This window comes from Myotis davidii, unplaced genomic scaffold (assembly GCF_000327345.1).
Source record: "Myotis davidii unplaced genomic scaffold, ASM32734v1 scaffold135, whole genome shotgun sequence".
Taxonomy (NCBI): domain Eukaryota; kingdom Metazoa; phylum Chordata; class Mammalia; order Chiroptera; family Vespertilionidae; genus Myotis; species Myotis davidii.
The window spans coordinates 4,952,036-4,976,990 of record NW_006289813.1 but is presented as its reverse complement, the minus strand read 5'-3'; the positions used below and the strand labels follow the sequence as shown (position 1 = coordinate 4,976,990).

General features: G+C 35.8%; 1 protein-coding gene across 1 annotated transcript in view; it reads left to right on the top strand.

Annotated features, from left to right (window-relative positions):
• IPO11 (importin 11) overlaps positions 1-24,955 on the top strand; it is a 138,026-nt gene that overhangs the window by 8,174 nt on the left and 104,897 nt on the right. The window contains exons 2-9 of the mRNA XM_006762425.2: positions 4,322-4,465; positions 5,798-5,898; positions 8,983-9,055; positions 10,697-10,900; positions 15,955-16,087; positions 20,598-20,656; positions 21,589-21,637; positions 23,065-23,135. Coding sequence (XP_006762488.1) covers positions 4,328-4,465; positions 5,798-5,898; positions 8,983-9,055; positions 10,697-10,900; positions 15,955-16,087; positions 20,598-20,656; positions 21,589-21,637; positions 23,065-23,135 — 828 coding nt within the window. The 5' untranslated portion in view covers positions 4,322-4,327. The remainder of the gene's footprint in view (positions 1-4,321; positions 4,466-5,797; positions 5,899-8,982; positions 9,056-10,696; positions 10,901-15,954; positions 16,088-20,597; positions 20,657-21,588; positions 21,638-23,064; positions 23,136-24,955) is intronic.

The following is a 24,955-nucleotide window of genomic DNA, read 5'->3' as shown; positions in this document are numbered from 1 at the left end:
CGTTAATTAAAACTTTGTTGCCTTGAGCAGAGGCCACAGCCAGCCGGGGCAATCGGGAAGCTTGGCTTCCTCCATCACCGGGGCAACCAAGCCTCCTGCTTGCTCCAGCTCCTTGGCTGCTGGCCGCCATCTTGGTTGGGTTTATTTGCATATAGTCGCTGTGATTGGCTGGTGGGCGTGGCTTAAGGTGTAGCGAAGGTACAGTCAATTTTCATGTTTGTCTTTTATTAGTGTAGATTACTATGATTTCTTTGTAAGTGCTTGACAAAAGAAATCCGTAATGATTTAAAGCTATTGAGAATTTGGGATATTTTAGGGGAGTAGCGAAGAGAAATGAAGCAAATTTGCCGATGGAAATTTAGAATAAGTTTAAAGTGAAACTTTTAACTTGGTCTTTTTAAAAAATTTTTTGTATTTTTTTCTAAAACCTTTTTTTCTTTTTTTCCATCATTAAGGTAAATTATGTAGACTAAGAATTTTCTTGTCCTGGCCAGGTAAAATGCGGAGTGACTGCTGATGGGAATGTGGTTTCTTTTGGGGATAAAGAAAATATTCTTAAATTGATTGTAGTGATGGTTGCACAACTCTGTGGATATACAAAAACCACTGAATTGTATACTTCCAGTAAGTGAATTGTATGATCTGTACTTTATATCGTAATAAAGCTGATATTTTTTACATCCTTTGACTATGTAAATGCCAAAGTCATCAAGAGATAAGGAAAAGTGATTGAAGAAACAAAAAAAGCATTTGGCTGGAGTATCATCAACAATAATTGATGTTAATTCAAAGCAAGGAAGAGTATTTTTTCAAGAAATTAAATAAAAATTATAGACTTTGGACATCAGCCAGAGTTCCAAAGATGCCAGTACCATTCAAATCCATAATATACAGTGTGGATTCATTACAGTTTCTCAACAGAGATAGTTTGGCAGTTGGACAAGAAAGTTCTTCTGGTCCTGGCCGGTTTGGCTCAGTGGACAGAGCGTTGGCTTGCGGACTGAAGGTATTCAGGTTCAATTCCTGTCAAGGGCACATGCCCGGGTTGCAGGATCAATCCCCAGTAGGGGCTCGCAGGAAGCAGCCAATCTGTTTGTTGGTGGCAGGCAGAAGTGCTGAGTTTCCTTGTCTGTGTTTCTTTTAATGAAAATGGTAAGTTTTCAACTACAGGCACATGTATATATCTTTAGATTTTAGAATTGGGGGAGTATCTTACAGAAACAAGCCTAGAAAGTCCAGTAACAGACATGAGTATTTATAGGCTCTTTCACATATTGCTAGTTTGTTTAGACTTCTATAGAATCAAAGAATAGAATAAACCTACTAATGAATAAACTGAACTGACTCAATTGTGAAGTACTATAGAGAGAAGTACAAAATGCCTGCCCTTTTAATTTTCACCTCCTTTTCTATTGTTCTTAGAGAAGAGTTCAGATTTTGAGTAATTCTCTTTTGTAGCCAATAAAATAGAGACAGTGTTTCTTCTCTCATGATTTTGAAACTGTACAAATTAATGAAAAATCAAATCAACCTCATTGTTTACATTATCAATTAAAAAACTTAGATAAATTTAATCTTGCTGTTTGCTTGGTTGTCCTTAAGGGGGTTGGTAATTGATAGGAACGCTGAAAGGAAAAGGATACATTCCTTTAACATATGTAGAAGATTTTTCTTACTACACATAGACCTCTACACAGAGGAGACGTAACAGTGCTTCCACTGGGAGAGACTAGCTTCGATGGCCCTCAGGTGTACCTAATGACGATCTCTGTGAAGATCCTGGCAAGTCCTTTGAGAAATTACATTTAGCCATTCACACAAGTTAGTTATGTCTGTCCGTCTGCTCTTGATTTTCTCCGTCCTCTCCCTCCTGTTATTTTCTTCCTCCACCACCTTTCTTTATCACTCAGTTCTCTTTTGGAGACTGGTTATGTCTGCTTCAATACTAGGTGCAAATAGCAGTAGAAACCCTATTATATTTCTGCATGCTAATTCTAGGGGGCATTGGTAGTCATCTATCTTTTAATTCAAATGAAGTTTATTTCCACACTGTTACATTTGAATGATTCCATACATTGCTCTCCCTGTTCTTTGTTGCCACCACTGTCCTTTTAAGAGAATTCCCCAGTTAAGTACTGTATGGATATTGAATGTGATCTTTTTAGGTTTCTGATGGATTCAGAGATCTTTTTGACAGTTTCTTTAGGAACCTACTCTGGGAGAATATGGTAGATTTGTGGGTGTTTGGGAGTCGGGTGGTGTGGTGAGGCCATTTTGTGTGATAGTAGGAATAGAGAGCTAGTTATGGGCCTCACTCTGCCATGTACTAGTTTGCTACACGACCTGGGAAGCTCTCCTATAGCTGTACGTTCTTCCTCGATAAAAGTGATATTAGTCCACTTGTCAGATTTGCTCTTATAGATTTGTTTAGGATCTTTAAAACATTTACTAAGATTTATTTACGTGGTGTTTTTAATAATCCATTGTAGGTCTGTCATTCCTGAATTAAGTTCTTTTTGATGATGCATTTAATCTGCAGTTTAGGAACTGATTGCTGCTTAGAGCTTCTCTTATAAGTTAATTAGTGCTTAAAAATGTTTCCAGTAGAAGTTATGAAAGATGGTTGTTTCTTGGACCTAACAGCCCTATTATCTGATCCACTCATAGTAGTGCTTCTGTGGGGGGAAATGTGCTCTAGGTTCCAACTATTATTTTCGGAACTTATTTTTCAGTTTGTTTTAATGGTCTTTTCTCTCTGCTTCCCACCTTAATCCTCCAGGATGAAACAAATCAGTTAATTAGCTGCCATGTGGTTCAGTGTGAAGTACTTGATTGTTCAAAAATGGTCACTTTTCTTTTTTTTAATTTAATTTTTTAATTCTTTATTGTTTAAAGCAGCGGTCGCCAATCTTTCGGACCTTACCGACCACCAGTTGGCGACTGCTGGTTTAAAGTACCGCATATGTTTTTCCCCCATTGTCCTCTCCCGGGCCACCCCCATCCTCCAGCACATGCCCTCACCCCCCTAGTGTCTGTGTCCATTGGTTATGCTTATATACATGCGTACATGTCCTCTGGTTGATCTCTTAACCCTTCCCCACCTTCCCTTGCTTTCCCTCTGAAGTTTGATGCTTCTCTGTCTCTGGATCTATTTTTGTTCATTAGTTTGTGTTGTTTATTATATTCCACAAATGAGTGAGATCATGTGATATTTATCTTTCTCCCACTGGCTTACTTCGCTTAGCATAATGCTGTCCATGTCCATCCATGCTGTTGCAAATGGTAAGAATTCCTTCTTTTTTACTGCAGCATAAATATCTACAGTGTTCCATTGTGTAGATGTACCACAGGTTTTTAATTCACTCATCTGCTGATGGGCACTTAGGCTGTTTCCAAATCTTAGCTATGGTAAATTGTGCTGCTATGAACATAGGGGTGCATATATCCTTTCTGGTTGGTGTTTCTGATTTCTTGGGATATATTCCTAGAAGTGGGATTACTGGGACAAACGGGAGTTCCATTTTTAAGGTTTTGAGGAAACTCCATACTGTCTTCCATAGTGGCTGTACCAATCTGCATTCCCACCAGCAGTGCACGAGGTGTCCTTTTTCTCCACATCCTTGCCAGCACTTGTCATTTGTTGTTCACTTTTCTTTATTCAGCAGAAATTTATTAAGCATATATTGTGTGCCTTATTGGGCTTCTGGGACTACAGAGATGCTTTAGACCAGTGGTCGCTAACCTTTTGGACCACCAGTTGGTGTCTGCTGCTTTAGAGAGCAGTCCTGTCACTCAAGGGAGTCAGTATTAGATACTGATTAAGACTGGTGTGGCTTTGGTATTCAAGTCCAGCACTACCACTTAATAAATTGTGACCTTGGGGGGTGGAGTGGGCAGTGGTTGGGGGGTGGAGGTGGAAGAGAGCATAGGGGGCATAAAGGGAGGAATATAATAAAGAGAAGATAAAATTGTGACCATGGCAAGGTAAAGTCTCGGATCTTTTACTTCCCTACCTGCCAAACAGAATTAGTATTAGGAATATGTAAATGAATAAAACCTTCATATAATATTTGGCATATAATATATGCTCAGATATTGGCTATTATTTTAAAACTTGAACTTTATTTTTATTTTAGCTGGCTTGAATTGAATTATGGAAATTTTAAGTAAGTATGGATGATACATAGGATAGATAGAAACCTGAAGAAGGAGGTGGATGATTAAAGTATAGGAGGAATTCAGAACATTGAAGCTCTTTCTCTGTTTCTGTTAATATTTTGTGTATAATGTACATTCAAGTATGTTAATTTATCATTGCCAGGTTTCCATGGATCTCAATAGTGCCAGCACTGTTGTTCTTCAGGTCTTAACACAGGCCACTAGTCAAGACACTGCTCTCTTAAAACCAGCAGAGGAGCAGTTGAAACAGTGGGAAACACAGCCAGGTTTCTATTCAGTGCTGCTGGTAAGTTATTCAGACACCATTATATTAACTTTTAAAAACCCACTTGTATTGGTGGATTAGTTAGTGAAACATCCAAATGGTTGGCTACCATTGCACTGCCATTTACTAATTCAGGACATGGCTCTTTGAAAGTGTTTAAGAAATGTTTGTTGTTGAGTGAATAAATAGGATATTGGTAGGGTCTGCTTAGAAGGTTTCACTAATGATGTGGTGTGGGAGGATTTGGGTACTTGCATTTACCTACCTTGCCATCTTGACTGGAAGTTCTGTGATGTTTAAAATTACAATGTAAATATTATTTTTACTGTTCTTTTTATCTTCATACTAGTGGCCTGGTGCACGAAATTCGTGCACAGGGAAGAGGGGTTTTCCTCAGCCTGGCCTGCACCTTCTCCAATCTGGGACCCCTCGAAAGATGTTCTACTGCTGGTTTACAGGGATTGGGCCTAAACCGACAGTCGGACATTCCTCTTGCAATCTGGGACTGCTGACTCCTAATCACTCACCTGCCTGATTGCCCCTACCACTCTGCCTGCTTGCCCCCAGCTGTCCCCCGTGCCTGCCTAATTAGCATATTACCCTTTTATTAGTATAGATATATTTATAACTATCATTACATAGTTTTTATAACAATTTTACAATTTTAATTTTTTGATAAAAAATTTAAAGATCACAGAACATTATAATTTTCTCTTTTATTATTAAAATAATGTTACATGGTTTAGCTTGCACAGTCATTATTAAGATCTCCCACTACTGTGAAAAATGAGGATTATCTGTATTAGCACAGTAAGCAGATTTTTTGAGTGTTGGTTAATTTTGAGTTGAACTTATCACATCTGCCTTTATATAACTTAAAAATGTTTTGCTATCAAACAATTTGTAAGCACACTTGTTTTAATGAGAATACTTTCAAATAATTTATTTCATAGTATTTATTAATAACCCAAGGGCTTTCACTCCTTAGAATCTTTGAATTTATGTTGTCAATGGCTCTATTTTGATATTTTATTTCGATGATTTTTTTATGTGTGTAGATTGTGATATATAATGAGGTTTATTTTGTTTTACGTTTATTAACAAATAAACATACTTAAGAATAGAAGAATGTAATGAATCTCCACGTATACATTACTAAGCTTAAACAATTAGTATTCTACTGAGCATTCTACTTTCTTATATGAATTGAACTATAGATATTTAGAAAATAATATGATACATGTAGTGATATAATTTAAATGAAACTAATTTAAAAAATCTATTCATATTTTCTTGTATATTATACTTTTAACTTACATGTTTATTCTAATACTATGTTTTTTTAATTTACAGAATATTTTCACAAATCACGATTTGGATGTTAATGTAAGGTGGCTTGCTGTGCTGTATTTTAAAAATGGAATTGATCGTTACTGGAGACGTGTAGCACCTCAGTAAGTTTCATCACTCTCCCCCTCTCAGTGCAGTAATCCTTTTTAAATTCAGGGAAGTATTGGAGTATATCTGTTAATCTTCATTCTTTTTTTAAAAAAATATATTTTATTTATTTTTTTTTACAGAGAAGAAGGGAGAGGGAATAGTTAGAAACATCAATGAGAGAGAAACATCGATCAGCTGCTTCCTGCACACCCCCTACTGGGGATGTGCCTGCAACCAAGGTACATGCCCTTGACCGGAATCGAACCTGGGACCCTTCATTCCGCAGGCCAACGCTCTATCCACTAAGCCAAACCGGTTAAGGCTAATCTTCATTCTTTACGTAAAAGAATGAGTTTGTGCTTACTTCAGCTGCCCACGTATTAAAATTGGAACAATGCTGAGCAGATTAGCATGATCCCTATGTTAGGATGACTTGCAAATTTGTGAAATGTTTTTTTTTTAATACTTAAATGAAAAATAAATGTATTACTTATTAAAGAAGAAAAGTATTCTACTTAGTTAATTACAAATCAGTATCCATATTACTGCTTTTTCCCATGACTTTATTTAATTATGGGCAGGTGTATGCATGACTTTCTTGTTGGCCTGCTTTCGAGGATCTCAAATTTGATGAGCACAGAACAAAGGCCGAGTTGAATAACTTATGTTGGAAAAAAAATGTATGTTTGTGTTTTATTTTTTTTTATTATTATTTTTAAAATACATTTTATTGATTTTTTACAGAGAGGAAGGGAGAGAGATAGAGAGTTAGAAACATAGATGAGAAAGAAACATTGATCAGCTGCCTCCTGCACATCTCCTACTGGGGATATGCCCGCAACCAAGGTACATGCCCTTGACCGGAATTGAACCTGGGACCTTTCAGTCCGCAGGCCCACGCTCTATCCACTGAGCCAAACCGGTTTCGGCTGTGTTTTATTTTTAAAGAAGTTGAGGTTAGGATTTTGAAAAAAAGTCATTGAGAAGGAAATCCCAGGTCAATTCTGAGCCAACTAGATGTTAATTCCAGTTTCTTTTGCATAATTTCCGTTGCAGTGGGAATGGGATAGTATACATTTGTAATCTCATCAGATTCAGTTGTAATTTCTCTGTAGGTGGTTAAATGAACATATGTCTCTTAATAATTAATTACATGTTATATAATTGATGGACAGGAAATGCAGACATGACTCTGGAATTTATTTGATAGAAAATAGTGAACCTTGCTGAAGAAGTAACAGCCTTTGTTTTCCAGTAGATGGCACCATAGCTCCTATATTTATAAGGCCTTACAAAAACTTGTCTATTTCAAAGTGCTTATAAAATATGCCCTTGAATAATATTGGAAGCAACTAGAATTTTTTAAGGCTGCACTTAAGATATAGTAGTGTAAAGCCAACTTATTTTAAAATAAATTCATAATTTTGAGAGACAGTATTTAGTGATAAGAAACTGTATTTTTGATTTATTGGAAACAGTGCAGCAGCACAAATTTTTCTACTGCTGTGTTCAGTTATATTTTAGATGATTCCTAAAATTGATTTTATACTGGTTATATGAAGAATATGGTTATAATGAGTATAAGTAGTCCTTTAAAATCACTAAGGGAGAGTAAATTATGATTACATATTTCAGATTGTACTTTCACATAAAGAATTAGAAACTGGAATTTACTTTAAATTTTACAAATTAATAGTGTTATTGTATGGTATTAAGAAGTTAAATCCCAAGCTATCTCTTCTGGTATATATTAAGATACAAGCTTTAGGAAAGAATCCTTCCTTGTGTATTTTTAGCTTCCGGTTGTGGTCTGCAATACTTGGTGTTCCTTGGCTTGAAAGTGCATCACTCTGATGTCTGCCTCTATTGTCACATAGACTTCTTCTCACATGTTTCCTCTGTGTCTGTCCAAATTTTCTCTCCTTGTAAAGGGCACCACTGCTTAGATTAGGGCCACTCTAATCCAGTATAACCTCATTTTAGCTTGATTAGACATCTGTAAAATCCCAGTTTCCAAATAAGGTCACAGTCAGGTTCTTGAAGTTAGCACTTGAAGATGTCTTTTTTGGGGGACACAGTTCATCTTAACAGATGCTTTATAACTTGTTTTTAATTCTCTACAACTTTTATGGCTGGTTTTATTGGGACGATTCATCTGCCAGAATGGAAAACCTTAAAATGAGGGATTTAAGATTTAAATAAACAATACATTCATATAGTTAGAAAAGTACAGTGCATACCATCTTATACAGTGAATATTCTCCATCCCTGTCCTTTTGCTATCTAGTGTAGTCAGAATATTGGTATTGTGTGTATACTTTCCAGATATGTACAATGAGAGATTTTTAAACTAGTTGATTTCTAGTAAGTCTTCCATCCCAAGCGTTCTTTGATATCTGATCCTTTTCTCCAGAGAACAACTGCAATCAGATTTTAAAAAGAAGTCAGTGGAAAACTAATTTTTACTTACAGGTTTTTTGGTTCTTTTTTAGCCAACCGTTAATATTTTTTGTCTGTAACTATTTTTACATCAAAAGCAAACATCAAAATATCACATTCATTATGCTAAGAGAAATATGCTAGTCAGAGAAAGACAAGTACCACTTGCATATTTCGCTCATGTACAACCTAATGAACAAACTGAACTAACAAGCAAAATAGAGACGTACTCATAGAGTGCAGGCTGACAGCTTGGGGTAGGGGCTGGAGGCTCATACAGGTTAAGCAAAAAAGGGAAAAAAAGGAAATATTTATGGATAGAGACAACAGTGTGGTGATTGGGAGGAGGGAGGTAGAGTAAAAGTGGAATAAAGTGATGAAAAAAATAAAATAAAGAAAAATTACATTCATTACTGTGGATTTGTCTATATTATATGGCTTACTGTTTTGTACTTCTTATTTATTCAATTTTAAAGGAATTCTATGCTTTTGAATTACTTGATGTGCCAACGTACAATGGAAATAATTTTATTTATTTACCAAAACAATCAGGGACACCTTGTTTAAAAAGCTTTTTATTTTTAAAATTCACAGTAGTGCTTACCTGCATTTATTGTTAGGTAGCATTCTCTTGCATAATAAATACATCTTTTTTTCAGTGCTCTCTCAGAGGAGGAGAAATCTACATTGCGTGCAGGGCTAATCACCAACTTCAATGAACCAATAAATCAGGTTAGTGAGAAAATGAATGCTAATTATTCTTTCCCTTTCCTTAGTTTTTGCTTCTTTTTCAAACTAATTTTGTTACTGGGTATTAAAAATAAAATCTATTACATAATGTCCATTTGTGATGTTTATATACATTTCTCTGTTGATTTTTGAATTTTGAGATCCAGTTCTAGCTGTTAAGAATTTTGGCTAGATTTGACAATTACTTAAAACTCAGAAGTCATTTTAAGACATACTTGTATGCATTTTAAACTTCCTCAGTTGTTTTTTTTAGCTAACATGGAAAGCAAATGTCTCTGTATTTGTAGTCTTACTGCATGGAAGTTAAGTTTAGTGATTTAGATGAGCCCTTCTGTTTGTACACTATAGGATGATTTCACGATTTTGTCTATTTCATCCATCACATTTTCAGTTCTTACTATGTGAGGGATAGATAGTAAACTATATACAGTTTTTTTTCTTTTATAGTGGGATTTTTCTTCTAAGAATAAAGTAAGTTTTGCTTATGGATACAAAGCACACTGTATTTGGTCATGTATTCAATGCAATTTTATCTCAGCGTATTATTGCTTTTATAGATCCTTAAGGAGATGAGGGAGGATGGAGAGGAATGGAGTAGCTCTTACTGGGTCAGGAGGTGATTAGGAAGAGTTTGGGTGATCTAGAAAGTCATTGGTTTAGATGTTCAGTCAGTCAGAATTTGATTAACACTGATCTGAATAAATATCATTATTTAAATACCTAATTGATGTTCATTTCTATTCTTAGGTCAGTGGTTCTCAAACTTTGTAATCCTAGAAGTTCCTTACACTGCCAAAATAAAACCCTAAAGGATTAGGGTTAATATTTACTGTATTAGAAACTAAAACTGAAAGTTAAAAAAAAGTATAAAATAAAAATAATAAAATCATTACTTGTAATGTAAATAGAAATTTAAAAGATGAACGATAGCTGTTTCTCAAAGCAATAGATAAATTAATGAGAAGAGTTGCATTGTTCTGTACTTTTCCATATCTCTTTGGTGTCTGGCTATTTGAAAGATGTCCAGCCTGCCAGTGTAGCTCAGTGGTTGAGCATCAACCTATGAACCAGGAGGTCACGGTTTGATTCTTACTCAGGGCACATGCCCAGGCTGTAAGCTCAATCCCCAGTTGGGGGCAGCCGATCAGTGAGTCTCATCATTGATGTTTCTCCCTTTCCCTTCCTCTCTGAAATCAATAAAAACATTTTAAAAAAAGATGTCTACACTTTCATATCTGCTTCTTTATTTACTCTGTTGCAGTATATTATTTTGGTAGAAGTTATATGAAGGAAATAGGTTATTGGGAAAGGGAGGAACTCACAGACCCTGGAAGGATTTTAAATCACCCACCCCCCACTCTGAAATCCATAGACCACACTTTGAGAACTACTGTCTTAAGCAGTTGTTTTGTGAAAATTTTATTCATTTTGGTCAAATGTATAATAACCAAAAAGGTAACTTTGAACTATGAATGCATTTCTTATCCATTGCTTTTATTACATGTTTATTTCTTTTTTAAAAAATTTTATTTTCTTGTTTAAAGTATTAGAAATAGTAGTACATATGTCTCCTTTTTTCCCCCATACATATGTTTATTTCTGATGATTAATTTCCCCCTCCAGATTGCAACTCAGATTGCAGTACTCATTGCCAAAGTTGCTCGATTGGACTGTCCCAGACAGTGGCCTGAACTGATTCCCATTCTTATAGAATCTGTGAAAGTCCAAGATGATCTTCGACAGCACAGAGCTTTACTTACCTTCTATCATGTCACCAAGACTCTGGCCTCTAAACGTCTGGCTGCTGATAGAAAACTGTTTTCTGATGTAAGTGATTTAACATAATTAGATTATGAAAACCATGCTACTTATATTATATAAAACTATTCATGATTTTACCTAAATATTTTATTGAAAGGTTATGAATTTTTTCCAAAAGGTTCAGAATAATAGGTAATAGCTGAAAGATTGTAAGCTGAATAGTGATTGACCATAAGACCACTTCACTGCCAGTGAGGGGAATTGGTTGGTAGAGAACAGTCTGAAGGCAAAGCGACTGGTTTGAGGCTATTGGGGTAGTTCAGATGAGATGATAAAGCTCTTAAATGAAGCAGTGGTAAAGGGAACATGCAGACCTGAAATTTAGGAAGTTAAAATTGACATGCCTGGTTAATGGATGGGCAGATGTAGGAAGGAGCCTGACATAACTGGGGGGCAGTAGTCCTTTATTGCATGTTTTAGCGGCATTTGTTGAAAAGACTCCTTTCTTCGTTCATTTGCTTTGGTGCTTTTGTATTTGTCTTTAACTACCAAAACAGTGACTTTCCTGTTGTTCGACCTGACTTTTTGGACTGTACCATATAACACTGGTGAGTCTCAACATATTTTTAACAGTATTCTTGCTTTTCTTTGGAATCCTCATTTTGAGGATAGTGCTTGGGAATCTGGATTTGGCTTCCCAGGTGATTCTTACGTACACTTAAGTTTAAGTCAGAACCACATTAGTTCTTTTTTATTTATTTATTATTAGTATTCTTTTCTTGATTTTTTTTAGAGAGAAAGGGAGAGGGAGAAGGAGAGAGAGAGAATAGAAAAATCTAGAGAGAAACATCGAATAGCTGCCTCGTGCACGTCCCCTCTGGAGATCAACTCCGCAACCTGGCATGTGCCCTGAAGAGGAATTGAACAGGTGACCTCTTGGTTCATGGGTCCATGGTCAACTGAGCCACACTGGCCATGCTGCCCTCTTTATTTTTAACCTAGTGGTTTAAATCGTCAATCTTATGTTTACTGAGGATGCTGAGTATAAGAGCAGTTCTTTTAGTGAAAGGTTGCTTTGAAATCCTTGTCACTTTTGCTTGATATCTAACTGGAGCTAAAGAAATGGACAAGGAAAGGAAAGTTTATCCTTTCAGGTCTTTCTATGAATTTCTTGTTGGTTTTCCTCACTTTTATCCCTTCTGTATGTTTTTTCCCCCCAGGTGAAATATGTCTGTCTGTCTTTTTTTTTTAATATATTTTATTGATTTTTTACAGAGAGGAAGGGAGAGAGATAGAGAGTTAGAAACATCGATGAGAGAGAAACATCGATCAGCTGACTCCTGCACATCTCCCACTGGGGATGTGCCCGCAACCCAGGTACATGCCCTTGACCGGAATCGAACCCGGGACCTTTCACAGCGCAGGCCGACGCTCTATCCACTGAGCCAAACCGGTTTCGGCTGCGTCTTTCTTTAATCCTATGGTTTTATTGTTATCAAAATATGTAGGACCTTGATATTTCAAATATATATGGAATACAGACAAACATAAAATATTTTTGGAAGAAATTACTCTTGACTGCACCTTTCACTTTTTAGAAGACAGCATCTTCCTTTATCTGATTCAGAAGAGTATTGGTTATCTCAAGTTCATTTTGTGCAGGGTTAATTCTTCTTATGTCTTCTTGCCTTTTGCAGACAATTCTTCCTGTAAAGTTATAAATTTGTGACAAACCATTAAAACGTTTTTTTCCTCTTGGAGTAATCTGGTGTGCCTTGATCCAAAAATAATGGATCCAAACTTCAGTTTTCCAAGTTCTCTTTGACAGACATCAGTTTCGTTAAATTTATTCAGTTCTTAAGTCGGAAGTCCTAAAATCAAGATGTCATGATGGCTGTGTTCCTTCTGGCACCTCCAAGGGGTGAATCTGTTTCCTTGCCTTTCTAGCTTCTAGAAACCACCTTCATTCATTCCTTGGCTTGTGGCCCCTTCCATCAAATTACATCACTTCAGCCTCTATTTTCATCCTCACATCTACGTTTGTGCATTGTTTTTATATTGGAAGTTTTCCATATAGAAGTCAAATATCTAGAATATTCTGTCTTATAGTTATTCTTTACTACCCTTCTATGGAAGCCTTAATTTTTAGTTTGGCTTTCTCAAGTTGTATGCCCCAAATGTGTTGCTTTCGTTTTCAGGTATAATTTATATTTAGCCTAGGCAATCTCTACAGATTTTATCTAATCAGGGATCTATTCTGGATAGCTTTCTGACTACTCCAGCTTTCTTGCTATGTTTCTTTGTAGTGTGAAGCTCACTTTTATCCCTTCCGTTTGTTTTTTACCTCCAGGTGAAATACATCTTTCTTTAATCCTTTGATTTTATTGTTATTAAAATATGTAGGACCCTGACAAACAGTGTGATTTATATGTTCTTGGCTCTAAATGCTCAATATGGAGAGGCTATTTCCTTTCCATATAGAATAAAATATAGGTCTATCCAGCATCTTGTACTTACTTCCAGCACAATATTTGTTACATTGTGCTGAGTTATAATGGTTAACTTACCATTCTGAGATCTATTATACTATGACTTTTATGAGGGAGGACTGTAGATTTTATTACTATAACCCTACTCTCAAGCCCAGAAGGATGTACCTAAGTGGTGGTTCTCAGTAATTGTCTGTTAAGTGAATAAACAGTAGAGAAGGGATACTTGTTCTTAGATACCAGTTAGATTGCAAAGTCTAATATTGTGTAAAACTTCAAAAAAAAGGAGTTTTGGAAGTATATACAAAACTTAATATACCTGGAAAAATATTTCAGCTTAGACAGCAGTTCTCAACCTTGGGTCGCGACCCTTTCACAGGTGTCACCTAAGACCATCGGAAAACACATATATCATTACATATTGTTTTTGTGATTAATCACTATGCTTTAATTATGTTCAATTTGTAACAATGAAATTGGGGGTCACCACAACATGAGGAACTGTATTAAAAGGTCGCGGCATTAGGAAGGTTAAGAACCACTGGCTTAGAACCTTTCATTTTGGAATGGAGTAGGTGAACCTGGAAACATGGAACATAGTGTAGATTAGGAGGGCAGTCTTGTCTGATGCCTTGGGGTACAAGATGTGTAGTTTAATTGAAGGTAGTATATATGGGAAAATATTATAAAAAGCAATTTTGCTAGTTAATAAAGTGGCCTCTATTATTTTGGTAATCTGAAATACAGGACAACTTTTCTTTAAATAAATGTTTAGCCTGTCTGGTGTGGCTCAGTGGTTGAGTACCCATGAACCAGGAGGTCACGGTTCGATTCCCAGTCAGGGCACATGTCTGGGTTGTGGGCATGATTCCAAGGAAGGGGCTAACAGGAGGCCCCCAATCAATGATTCTCTCATCGATGTTTCTGTCTCCTTCTCCCTTACTTTCTCTGAAATCAATAAAAACATTAAAAAATGTTTACTGTAATGCCAAGATAGTTTTCATCTACTGTACTGAATTAGTTTTTCACACATAGACAAAAAAGTAAGCTAGTTGCTATTGCAAAGCAGTGCGCTTTGTATTTAAAACTGCTACCTTCTGCTCAGTGTGTCCCAACAATTTTTATATCCTGTTTTCCTTCCATGTTAAGTTAAATTCTTTTCAGGGGTGACAAATTACAAAATCAGCAGTTGAGAGAAAATTGTTTTGCAGTAACAAAATTGAGCTTGATTTGACACAAAAAGGAATTCATTTTCTATAAAATTTCATACAAACCTGAATCTAAAAAAGTTGACATTAAGTACAATTAAAGTGACAATCCAAAGTCTATGAAAGCAAGGAAATTTAAGGTACAAATAGTAATTCTAATGTAATTATGAATGTATTAATCAAATAATATCTAGACATGTGTAACCCACAAAGGTATATCCTGTGGTAAATAAAGTAATCCAAACCTAAAAAAAGATTGAAGATCTTTTGAGAGCATTATATTTCACTTGTTTTTAGAGATATGGGTTAACAATTATGAGAAGCTCTATTTTCCAGTGAAGAATGTTTCTTTGTACTGAGCAGCTTTGGAATTTTGAGCAAGGCACTTAAACTTTGATTCTTTAAAATTTCCTTTTAGTTCTAATGTTGTATGACTCCATGAATTTATAATCTTTATTACTCTAGATTAATCTATATAAGCACCATTAAAGTTTTGAGATGGAAATCTTATAGCATAATATCAATATAGATGTTTGCATTTTTAATCTGTTTTTTCCTAGAAGACCTTTGTACATTAGTTTTATTACTTCTCATTTTATATTTTCTTGGCATAGAGCTAAGTTCTTGACCTACTTATTAGATTTATTTTTCTTAGATTCTTTGCTATGCAATTTTTAAAACATGTTTTTATTGATTCCTGACTGGGAATCAAACCAGCAACCTCTGTTTTTATGTAGTATGCTAATAATAACTAGTCATATGCACTTTCATCTGATTTTTATTTAAATAAAATGGCCATGTAGGCTCAGCTAGATTGGTCTTCGACCTTATGGGAAAAAACTGAAGATACCACTGAAACTTGGTTCTGCTTCAACCTGGGAGGCAGAGGCTAACTGCTTCTCAGTCTGAGACTTGGGCTTTAAATAGCAGTGTGTGTTAGAAAAGCAGCCTGACACGCAGTGTGGTTTGTATGTTCCTGGCTCTAAATGCTCAAAAGCAATATGGGTAAAACTGGCAGGACACAGATATTTGACTCCTTTGTATTTCTTAGTATATTGACTTATCTGATGTACTCAGTGACAGTCCATAAATCAGTGTTTTAAACCTATAAGCAGAAGATAAAAAGTATAAGAAGAATATATCAGACTACAATGTAAGCATTAGGCTTAGTGTTGTTTCAAGAAACTAATATTTTAGGGTGTGTGTGTGTGTGTATGTATGTTCATAGCAGCAGCTAAGTAAACTATTTATTACTATGCATTTTGGTTTTAAAAGTTTGAAACTTTGTGATAAATGACTCTTGACTATTTCAAATCTGATTGAAAATGTGTGCTCAATTTAATAACTGAAATGTATTACTGTGTAGGTCTAATTGATTACTGACTTCTATAATGTGAACAAATTTGTTGATATTTCTTTGCAGTTAGCTTCTGGAATTTATAATTTTGCCTGCTCTCTGTGGAATCACCACACAGACACATTCCTTCATCATGTTTCTTCTGGCAATGAAGCTGCAGCTCTAAATTCACTAGAACGAACTCTACTATCATTGAAAGGTGCTGTTAAACTTGATATGTTCATTTTTGAAATGACATACCTCAGAATAGTCACCAAATAGTTCTTCTGGATGGATTTTCTATTGCTAGTCTCACCAAGAGAATAAGAGTTAATTTTTCCCTTAGAGACAAGGGATTATTTTTAGTTTGTCTTTCTTTTATGAGAATAACTCTTCCTACTCTAATTGATGAAAGTGTGCAATAGTTCTATGTTTTGGGGTTTTTGTTGTTAATCCTCCCTGAGGAAAGAAAGGGGGAGAGAGAATCATCGATGTGAGAGACAAACATCAGTTGGTTGCCTTTTGAATGTGCCCGACCTGGGCCAGGGATTGAACCTGCAACCCAGGTGCGTGTCCTTGACTGGGAATGGAACCTGCGACCCTTTGGTGTGCAGTCCAACACTTTCACCACCTAGCCACACCAGCCAGAACTACAATAGTGTTATGTTATATTTACATTACTGTCATCTCTTGATTCAGAATACATTCTTTTCAAATACTTCTTTCTTTTGCTTCTACTTTACATTTCTCATGTATGTAGTGTTAAGGGCTGCTACCCTTATTGTCATGCTACCTCTCCTGTCCACAAGGCTTAGTTCAGCTCTATTTCCCAGCTCTTTTGCCCAAGAATTCAGGGTCCATCTTTTTTACTTGTACCTCAGGCTCGCTTAGATTTTAGATGGTACCTGATGGGGTATCATCTTGGGTTGTGTTTTCGTATGCTGGGCATTCTCTCTTTTTTTAATCCTCACTCTAGGATGTTTTCATTGATTTTTTTAGATGTTTAGGAGAGAAACATCAGTGTGAGAGAGAAACATCGATTGGTTACCTCCGCTATGTGCCCTGATCAGGAACCAAACTCGAAACCTTTTGGTGTAGGGCAGTGGTTCTCAACTTTCCTAACGCCGCGACCCTTTAATACAGTTCCTCATGTTGTGGTGACCCCCAACCATAAAATTATTTTTGTTGCTACTTAATAACTGTAATTTTGCTGCTGTTATGAATCGTAATGTAAATATCTGATATGCAGGATGTATTTTCATTGTTACAAATTGAACATAATTAAAGCCACGTGATTAATCACAAAAACAATATGTAATTATATATGTGTTTTCCGATGGTCTTAGGCGACCCCTGTGAAAGGGTCGCGACCCACAGGTTGAGAACCGCTGGTGTAGGGGCTGACGCTACAACCAACTGAGCCACCTGGCCAAGATACAGCATAATCTTTGCATAAATCTCCATTTTTACTTCCCCTGGGCTGAGTTATTTATCTTGAATGTATTCTGAGGTTCCTTTCCTTTTTAAAACACTCACTTGGCTTGTTCTCTTTGTCTTATATTCTCTCACCTTCTGTTCTGATTGCTGAGGCTCTTTTAGATTGTTTCTTAATTTGATCTCAAGCAGCCTTTAGTTTTCTTTTACTAGAGCTCATTTAGCATCCTTCTGTTTTATTCACAAGGCCTTTTATCATACTCACTCTAGTACCTGAAGATGCACAAAACCTAACCTTGTGCTCAAAAGGGAATGATTTTAAAGGACTGTTGACAAGTAAAATCCAATACAGCTGATTTTACAAGTGAGTGCAGATGGTTTTGTCAACATCCTTGTGGAAGAAATTCAAAGGCTTTAGAGAGAGATGCATACTCAGAAAGAGTCCGAGAAACCAATAATAAGGTTGTATAACAAAACTGTGAATTTAATGATTAAAGATTTTTCATGAGTTTTTTTGACTGTAGACTTTTTTTGCTTTACTGATTTCAGAGCTTAACTCCTGAAAAAAGGATATAGCTCTACTCTTTATTAGCGTGCTTTAAGCTTTTCATTACCTCCCCATCTAACGGTCTTAGATACACATTAGCATTTCTAAAGCATTTGACCTAGAAAAAAACAAACAAACCCATAGCATTTTTCTTTAAAGTACTTATTCTCTCCAGCTATTAATCTCTGTCTTGTTACAACTTAAAGTCTTAGGAATGGAGTTTTTTTCACATGTAATCTCAAAGTTTACACCTATTTGCATTTAGTATCTTTTAGACCAGGGGTCCTCAAACTATGGCCTGCGGGCCACATGCAAATACAAATATTGTATTTGTTCCCATTTTGTTTTTTTACTTCAAAATAAGATATGTGCAGTGTGCATAGGAATTTGTTCATAGTTTTGTTTTAAAATATAGTCCGGCCCTCCAATTGTCTGAGGGACACTGAACTGGCCCCCTGTTTAAAAAGTTTGAGGACCCCTGTTTTAGACATTTATTATTTCATTCAACAGATTTATAGGTCAGTGGTTGGCACTGGAGAGACAGAAATAATAAAATGACCACACAGATATATGTAAAATGACATCTGTGACAGGGGCCTTCCTGATGTTATGATAACTGATAATATGGTCAGAAAAGACTTGAATGAGAAAGTGATGCTTGAATCAAAATCATAAAGTCAAAGTTAAGTTAACTAGGCAATGAAGGCAGAAAGAAAGGACCCTCCCACGTAGTATAGATCAAGGTGTCTTGGTGGGAAAGAGCATGTCTGTTATAGAGAGATGAGTTTGAACTCTATTTATTTCTATTATGATATACAGACAGTCCTTGGGTTATGTGGGACTCATCACCAGCTCCCATTTATTTATTAAAAACAAAAAAAGTTCCATCATTTCGACGTATGTACATACGTGCCTTATGTTTTTTATTATTTATTTACTACAAGTAAAGGTCAGGAATTGTTATCTTTCTTTAAATTTTTTTTTACTGTTTCACTTCATTGCTGTGTATGTGCTCCATGTGAGTGACGTAGGTACTTATGTAGGTGGGTTCTGACTTACGGTGAAAATCGCGTTACATTGCGCCATAGGAACGGATCTCCTATGTAATCCGAGGACCTACTGTAGTAACGTTTTAAAAACCATATTTTTATTGATTTCAGAGAGGAAGGGAGGGTGAGAGAGAGATAGAAACACCAATGATGAGAGAACCATTGATTGGCTGCCTCCTGCAAGCCCCTGACTGGGGATTGAGCCCGCAACCAGGGCATGTGCCCTTGAGACCAGAATAGAACCCAAAGGGAGTGCACAGTCCATAGGCCAGTGTTCTATCCACTGAGCCAAACCAGCTAGGGCATAACTTTTGAGTGTAGATAAATGATGTATGAAATTGTTGGTCTTGCCAAAACCGGTTTGGCTCAGTGGATAGAGCGTCGGCCTGCGGACTGAAAGGTCCCGGGTTCAATTCCGGTCAAGGGCATGTACCTGGGTTGCGGGCACATCCCCAGTAGGAGATGTGCGGGAGGCAGCTGATCGATGTTTCTCTCTCATCGATGTTTCTAACTTTCTCTCTCTCTCCCTTCCTCTCTGTAAAAAATCAATAAAATATATTTAAAAAAAAAAGAAATTGTTGGTCTTGTAGACAGGTGCATTCTAAACCTATTTTTAATATACTGCCTTTTGACTTCACCTCGTGAACACTAACTCTTTAATTACATAGATAGCAATGCTGTCTGAAAAATTATTTTCTGAAAGTGATTTTAAATTTTATAGTCTTGTATGTTGCCATTCAGTTGTTACTATTTGAGCTACGTGATCTACTTGTAGATACTAAATTCTTTAGTAACCCTATGTGGTAGGACTTATTAGCCACATTTTACAGATAAGGAATGTGAGCTCTAGAAAAGTTGCCTAAGACAATACAGTTATAGACATTGGAGCTATTATTTACATCTAGATCTGATTTCAGATCTTTTATCATTCTAGTTTCCCTGTGTATACCAGTTTACTCATAAAGTGTGATGCTTATAATTGAGCACTATAGTCTGTTCCATATTAGGAAATAGAGTAATTTTCATATACCTTTTAATAGATACTATATTTTCATGAATGTAGCTTAAAACAATGAAACTTTTTGATTACTGTTAAGGCATAGTTTAAAGTTTATGGATTAGAGGTAACCTCAATTTCAACCTATAGGACAGTGATGGTGAACCTATGACGCATGTCAGAGGTGACACACGAACTCATTTTTTTGGTTGATTTTTCTTTGTTAAATGGCATTTAAATATATAAAATAAATATCAAAAATATGTCTTTGTTTTACTATGGTTGCAAATATCAAACATTTCTATATGTGACACGGCACCAGAGTTAAGTTAGGGTTTTTCAAAATGCTGACACGCTGAGCTCAAAAGGTTCGCCATCACTGCTATAGGAGTTACTGCAGGTGAGAAGCACTAACAATTACAGAAATTAAACTAAAGTTTGCAATATGGTTTTAGAAGCATGAGTGTTATGATGAGAAGAACACTACTTTTGTGTCGTAAAAACTTGGCTTTGGTTCCATCTTTCCCACTTAGCAAAGCAAGCAATGACCAGAAGTTACTTTTCTGTAACTGTTAAATGTTAAGACGATAGCCGCCAAGCTTGATGAGGTTTTGTGATTCTTAAGTTTTTATTCTGATCATGATTTTAGTAGGATAAAATACGAAAAAATAAGATGCAAATAAAGCTTGATTTTACTTTTCAGTTCTGCGTAAGTTAACTGTTAATGGATTTGTGGAACCTCATAGGAATATGGAGGTGATGGTAAGTGGAAGAAGTAACTGATTTTTTGTGTTATTTTGGGAAAATGCTTAGTAGTATCCTGAAAACTTTGAAGCCTGTTCTTTTTACTTAGCATTCATTTAAATGTATTTACTATGTGACAAGGTAATGTTTTTTTAAAACCATTTTGTGTGTTAATTATACTTTTAGACTTGTGGTTTGTTTTCACTACATCAAAGCAGCTATTAGATGAAGGAGAGGAAATAGGCCTAAGTTCTCAAGATGACATAATACATTGAGAGTGTTCATTTGAATCTGAATTCAAGTGAACTATGAATTTGATTGCTACTATAATATTACCAGTTGTGTCATAGTTATTTATATTCTTGATATTTTCCTTTGTCTGTTTTTGTATATTTAAAATGATTTTTTTCTCCTTTTAACACCTATAATTCTCTTTGCAATCAATTAAGAAATATGTATATAAGAGGGGAAAACCTAATTGGTAAACCTAAGTTGTGATGTATATTTATTATTACTATAGTGTCATCTACTTCTCTGTATGCAAAAATACTAGTTTTCACATAGGGGTTTAGGTCAGCTAAAGTATTGTTTTCTGGATTGTGTTGGGGGTGCGGAGGTACACAGAAATTTTTGCAAAAATTGGGTCTTTGGGTCTACTCAGAGCCATTTTATTTTATTTATTTTACTTTATTTCATTTCATATTGGTTTTGTACTGTCCGAGGTTTTAGGTATCCATTGGGGGGTGGGTCTTAGGACTTAATCCCTTTGGATAAGGGGGGCTTACTATAATACTTTCTTGTATAAGACTTGTTTTTAATAGTGGAGTATTTTTTACTTACTTAATTTTAACTTTTTAAGATGATTTGGTAAGTTTTAGTATCCCTGAAAAAGCTTAAGGTAAATGTTTATTACAGAATAAATTGAGACACTTTAAAAAATTATTTTCTAGGGTTTTTTACATGGAATATTTGATCGTCTGAAACAATTTCTGGAATGCAGTAAGTACTTCCATGATAGTACTTTTTATTGTAGAATCCTTATTCATTAATAGGTTCTGCTTTGCACTTGCAAACCTGGAGAGAGGCTAAAATCTTGTGTCTTGATAATTAATTCTCTGAAGTTAAATAGGACTCTCAGCTTTGTTTTCATACACAAGCCTTGCCTTATATTGAGGAAACCTTTTTTAAAAAATTCTGTGTTCATACCTTCTGTATTTCTGCAGACATCCACAATACTTGTACATTTAATAGATATTCATTGTGTAGATTCTGTGCAGATGTTAGACTTCTTTAAGATTCTATTGCTTTTAGTATATTTTACATACACATTTTCTTAAATTGTACTTTCATTTGGAAATTGTACATCCTGGCCAAATACTTATTTTTTGTTGTTGTTAATCCTCACCTGAGGATAACTTTCCATGGATTTTTAGAGAGAGTGGAAGGGAGGGGGAGAGAGAGAGAGACAGAAACATCTGTGTAAGAAAGACACATTGATTGGTTGCCTCCCGCATGCGTCTCGATCAGGGCTAGGGATTGAGCCTGCAACTAAGGTATGTGCCCTTTACCAGAGTCAAACTTGGGACCTTAAGTCCACGATCCGATGCTCTATCCACTCAGCCAAACTGGCTAGGGCTGTATGTGTGTATTTTTGAGGACTTACTATCCTGAGAAGATATCTTAGTGTACTCAACTTTAAGGAGTTACTGATTTTTTTCATGTCTTTTCAGTTTAGTAAAAACATTGTTGAGTCTATTGACAGTCACTCTCCTGGGTACTGTGCATGCAAAGATGAATAAGAGAGTTCATATAATGTAGTTTATTTTTCTAAAAATGGTGGGGTTTTTTTTGGCCATCTCCATGGGGGAAGTAGAAGAGAATTAGATGAGGCAGAATATGAAGAGCTTGATTCAGGAGCAGAGTAGTTAATGGGCTGATGGACATAATTCTGAATATACAAGAATTTATTATTTGCCAGGGAAATTATCAGAAAAAAATGGTTAGCGATATAGGAAAAATAATGAGTATGTGCTAATTTTTGAGTGCTTTGCTTTTACGTAATGCTGCTTGACAAGTATTTCAACTATGGCTAATTTAGATCTTGAAAATGGGACTCATGATTCATGTATAAAATTGTTACCCTTTTACTTTAAAATGGGTTTAGTTTGTATTTTAGAATTAATTTTGTGAAATACAGCACTGAGGATTACTGTGTCTCTTTAAGTACAAATCTTGGTATTGCTTTATAAAAACTTTGTTTTTATGGTTAATTTGTTTAGAGTCGGGAGTGCACAATAATGAATTCTTAATGCAAAATACCCAAAAATACATGACAATATTTTTCCTAAAAGTTTAATCATTGTCTTAGTTCTGAATTTATAGAATATTATAAACTTGTACTAATATTTGAAATGTATTTTTAACAGGTAGAAATGTAGATACAGATACTGTATTTAGAGATAAACTGGAAAAGACCATTATTCTTTTTACTAAAGTGGTAAGTTTTCTTTTTATCTTAATTGTGTTTTTCAAATAAAATATATATATGAACATTTAGTAAGGAAAGCTATGTTTTTGTAAGTATACATTTTGACTTTAGTGTTTAGTGACTTATTTTCTGTTTATAGGAAAATTGAGGAGAAAAAACACCTTTCTATCTTGAAGCCTATAATAATTAAATTTATATACCATAGATTATACTGAATGACTCACCTTGTTGTAAAAACTCTATTTTAATAAAATATTAGAGAATTTGATTCCTCTAAAGCTCATTATTCTCAGGTCCATTAGAAAAAGCAGAGAGATAAGATAGTGCAGCTGAGCAGGATGTAGATAAAATGTAGAAGGCAATATAATATTAGGAAGTCAAATGACCAATTAGCATCATATTGTACATCTATTGAGCTGTCCTGTATAATAAAAGCTTAATATGCTAATTGTCCAGTCGTCCGTTCAACCAAAGTATAATATGCTAATGATATGCTAAGGCTTCTCAACCGCTTGTTATGACATACACTGACCACCAGGGGATGGATGCTCTGACCAGTAGGTTAGCTTGCTGCTGGGGTCTGGCCGATCGGGATTGAGAGACATGCCCTGGAGCCCTCCCACTGTCCCTCAACTGCTGGCTAAACTCCCGCATCCCTCCCCGGTCCCAATCGTGCACCAGTGGGGTCCCTCAGCATGGCTTGCGCCCTCTCGCAATCTGGGCTGAAGCACCCCTCCCTGAGAGCTCAAATTTTGTGCACTGGACCTCTATTCCATTATAAAACTTCTCAGAGTCTTTCCCTTACTGATTTTTGCAGCCATTGGTAATCATGGCCTAGATTCGTTTGATAAGGGGTTACAAAATGATGGCATTCTATGATTCCCTTTACATTTATTAGCTGGAATCCTCCTATATAATAAAAGCGTAGTATGCAAATTGTTCCCTCAGTGGGGAGTTCGTCCAGGAGTTTGACCGGGGGCGGGGCCGGCCAGGGGAAGGGAGGGAGTACTTGGCCAGCAGCCGACAGCCAGCAGCCGCTAGCTGCTAGGGACCCTACCAGTGTGCAAATTTTGTGCTTTGGGCCTCTAGTTCTTCTGTAAAGAAGAAATCTCCCTCATCACTATTTAATGCATCAAAATATAGTTCATGTAAGAAATGCAGGATAATTTATTTTTTGCTTTTATTTGTTATAGCAAGTCCTCAAATAATGTCATTTTGTTCAGTGTTGTCTCATTATAATGATGAGATGCTGCAGCTTAACTCTAGTTTTTATCAGTTAACCTATGGTAAAATGGGTTTTGTTTGTTATTTCTCAGAACCTGTATTAATGATCTTAAGTCAGGACTAACTGTACTTTTTATTATTTTTTTAAAATATATTTTATTGATTTTTTACAAAGAGGAAGGGAGAGAGATAGAGAGTCAGAAACATCGATGAGAGAGAAACATTGATCAGCTGCCTCTTGCACACTCCCTGCTGGGTATGTGCCTGCAACCAAGGTACATGCCCTTGGCCAGAATCGAACCTGGGACCCTTGAGTCCACAGACCACTAATGCTCTATCCACTGAGCCAAACCAGTCAGGGCCTAACTGTACTTTTTAAAGGCCTGTTTTGTATATACTTATTCCTTTTGTATTATATTTAGCCATTATTATTGGGTTTTTATATTTAACCATTATTAACAAATTAAGTATGAATTAGGTCTATTTTGAACTCAATACTAGAAATAATAGAAAGTTCTAATTAAGATATCTGATATAATCCACATTATATGATGCAACTCAGGAAGTATATTATGTGTGCAACATACATATTACATGTGAAACTG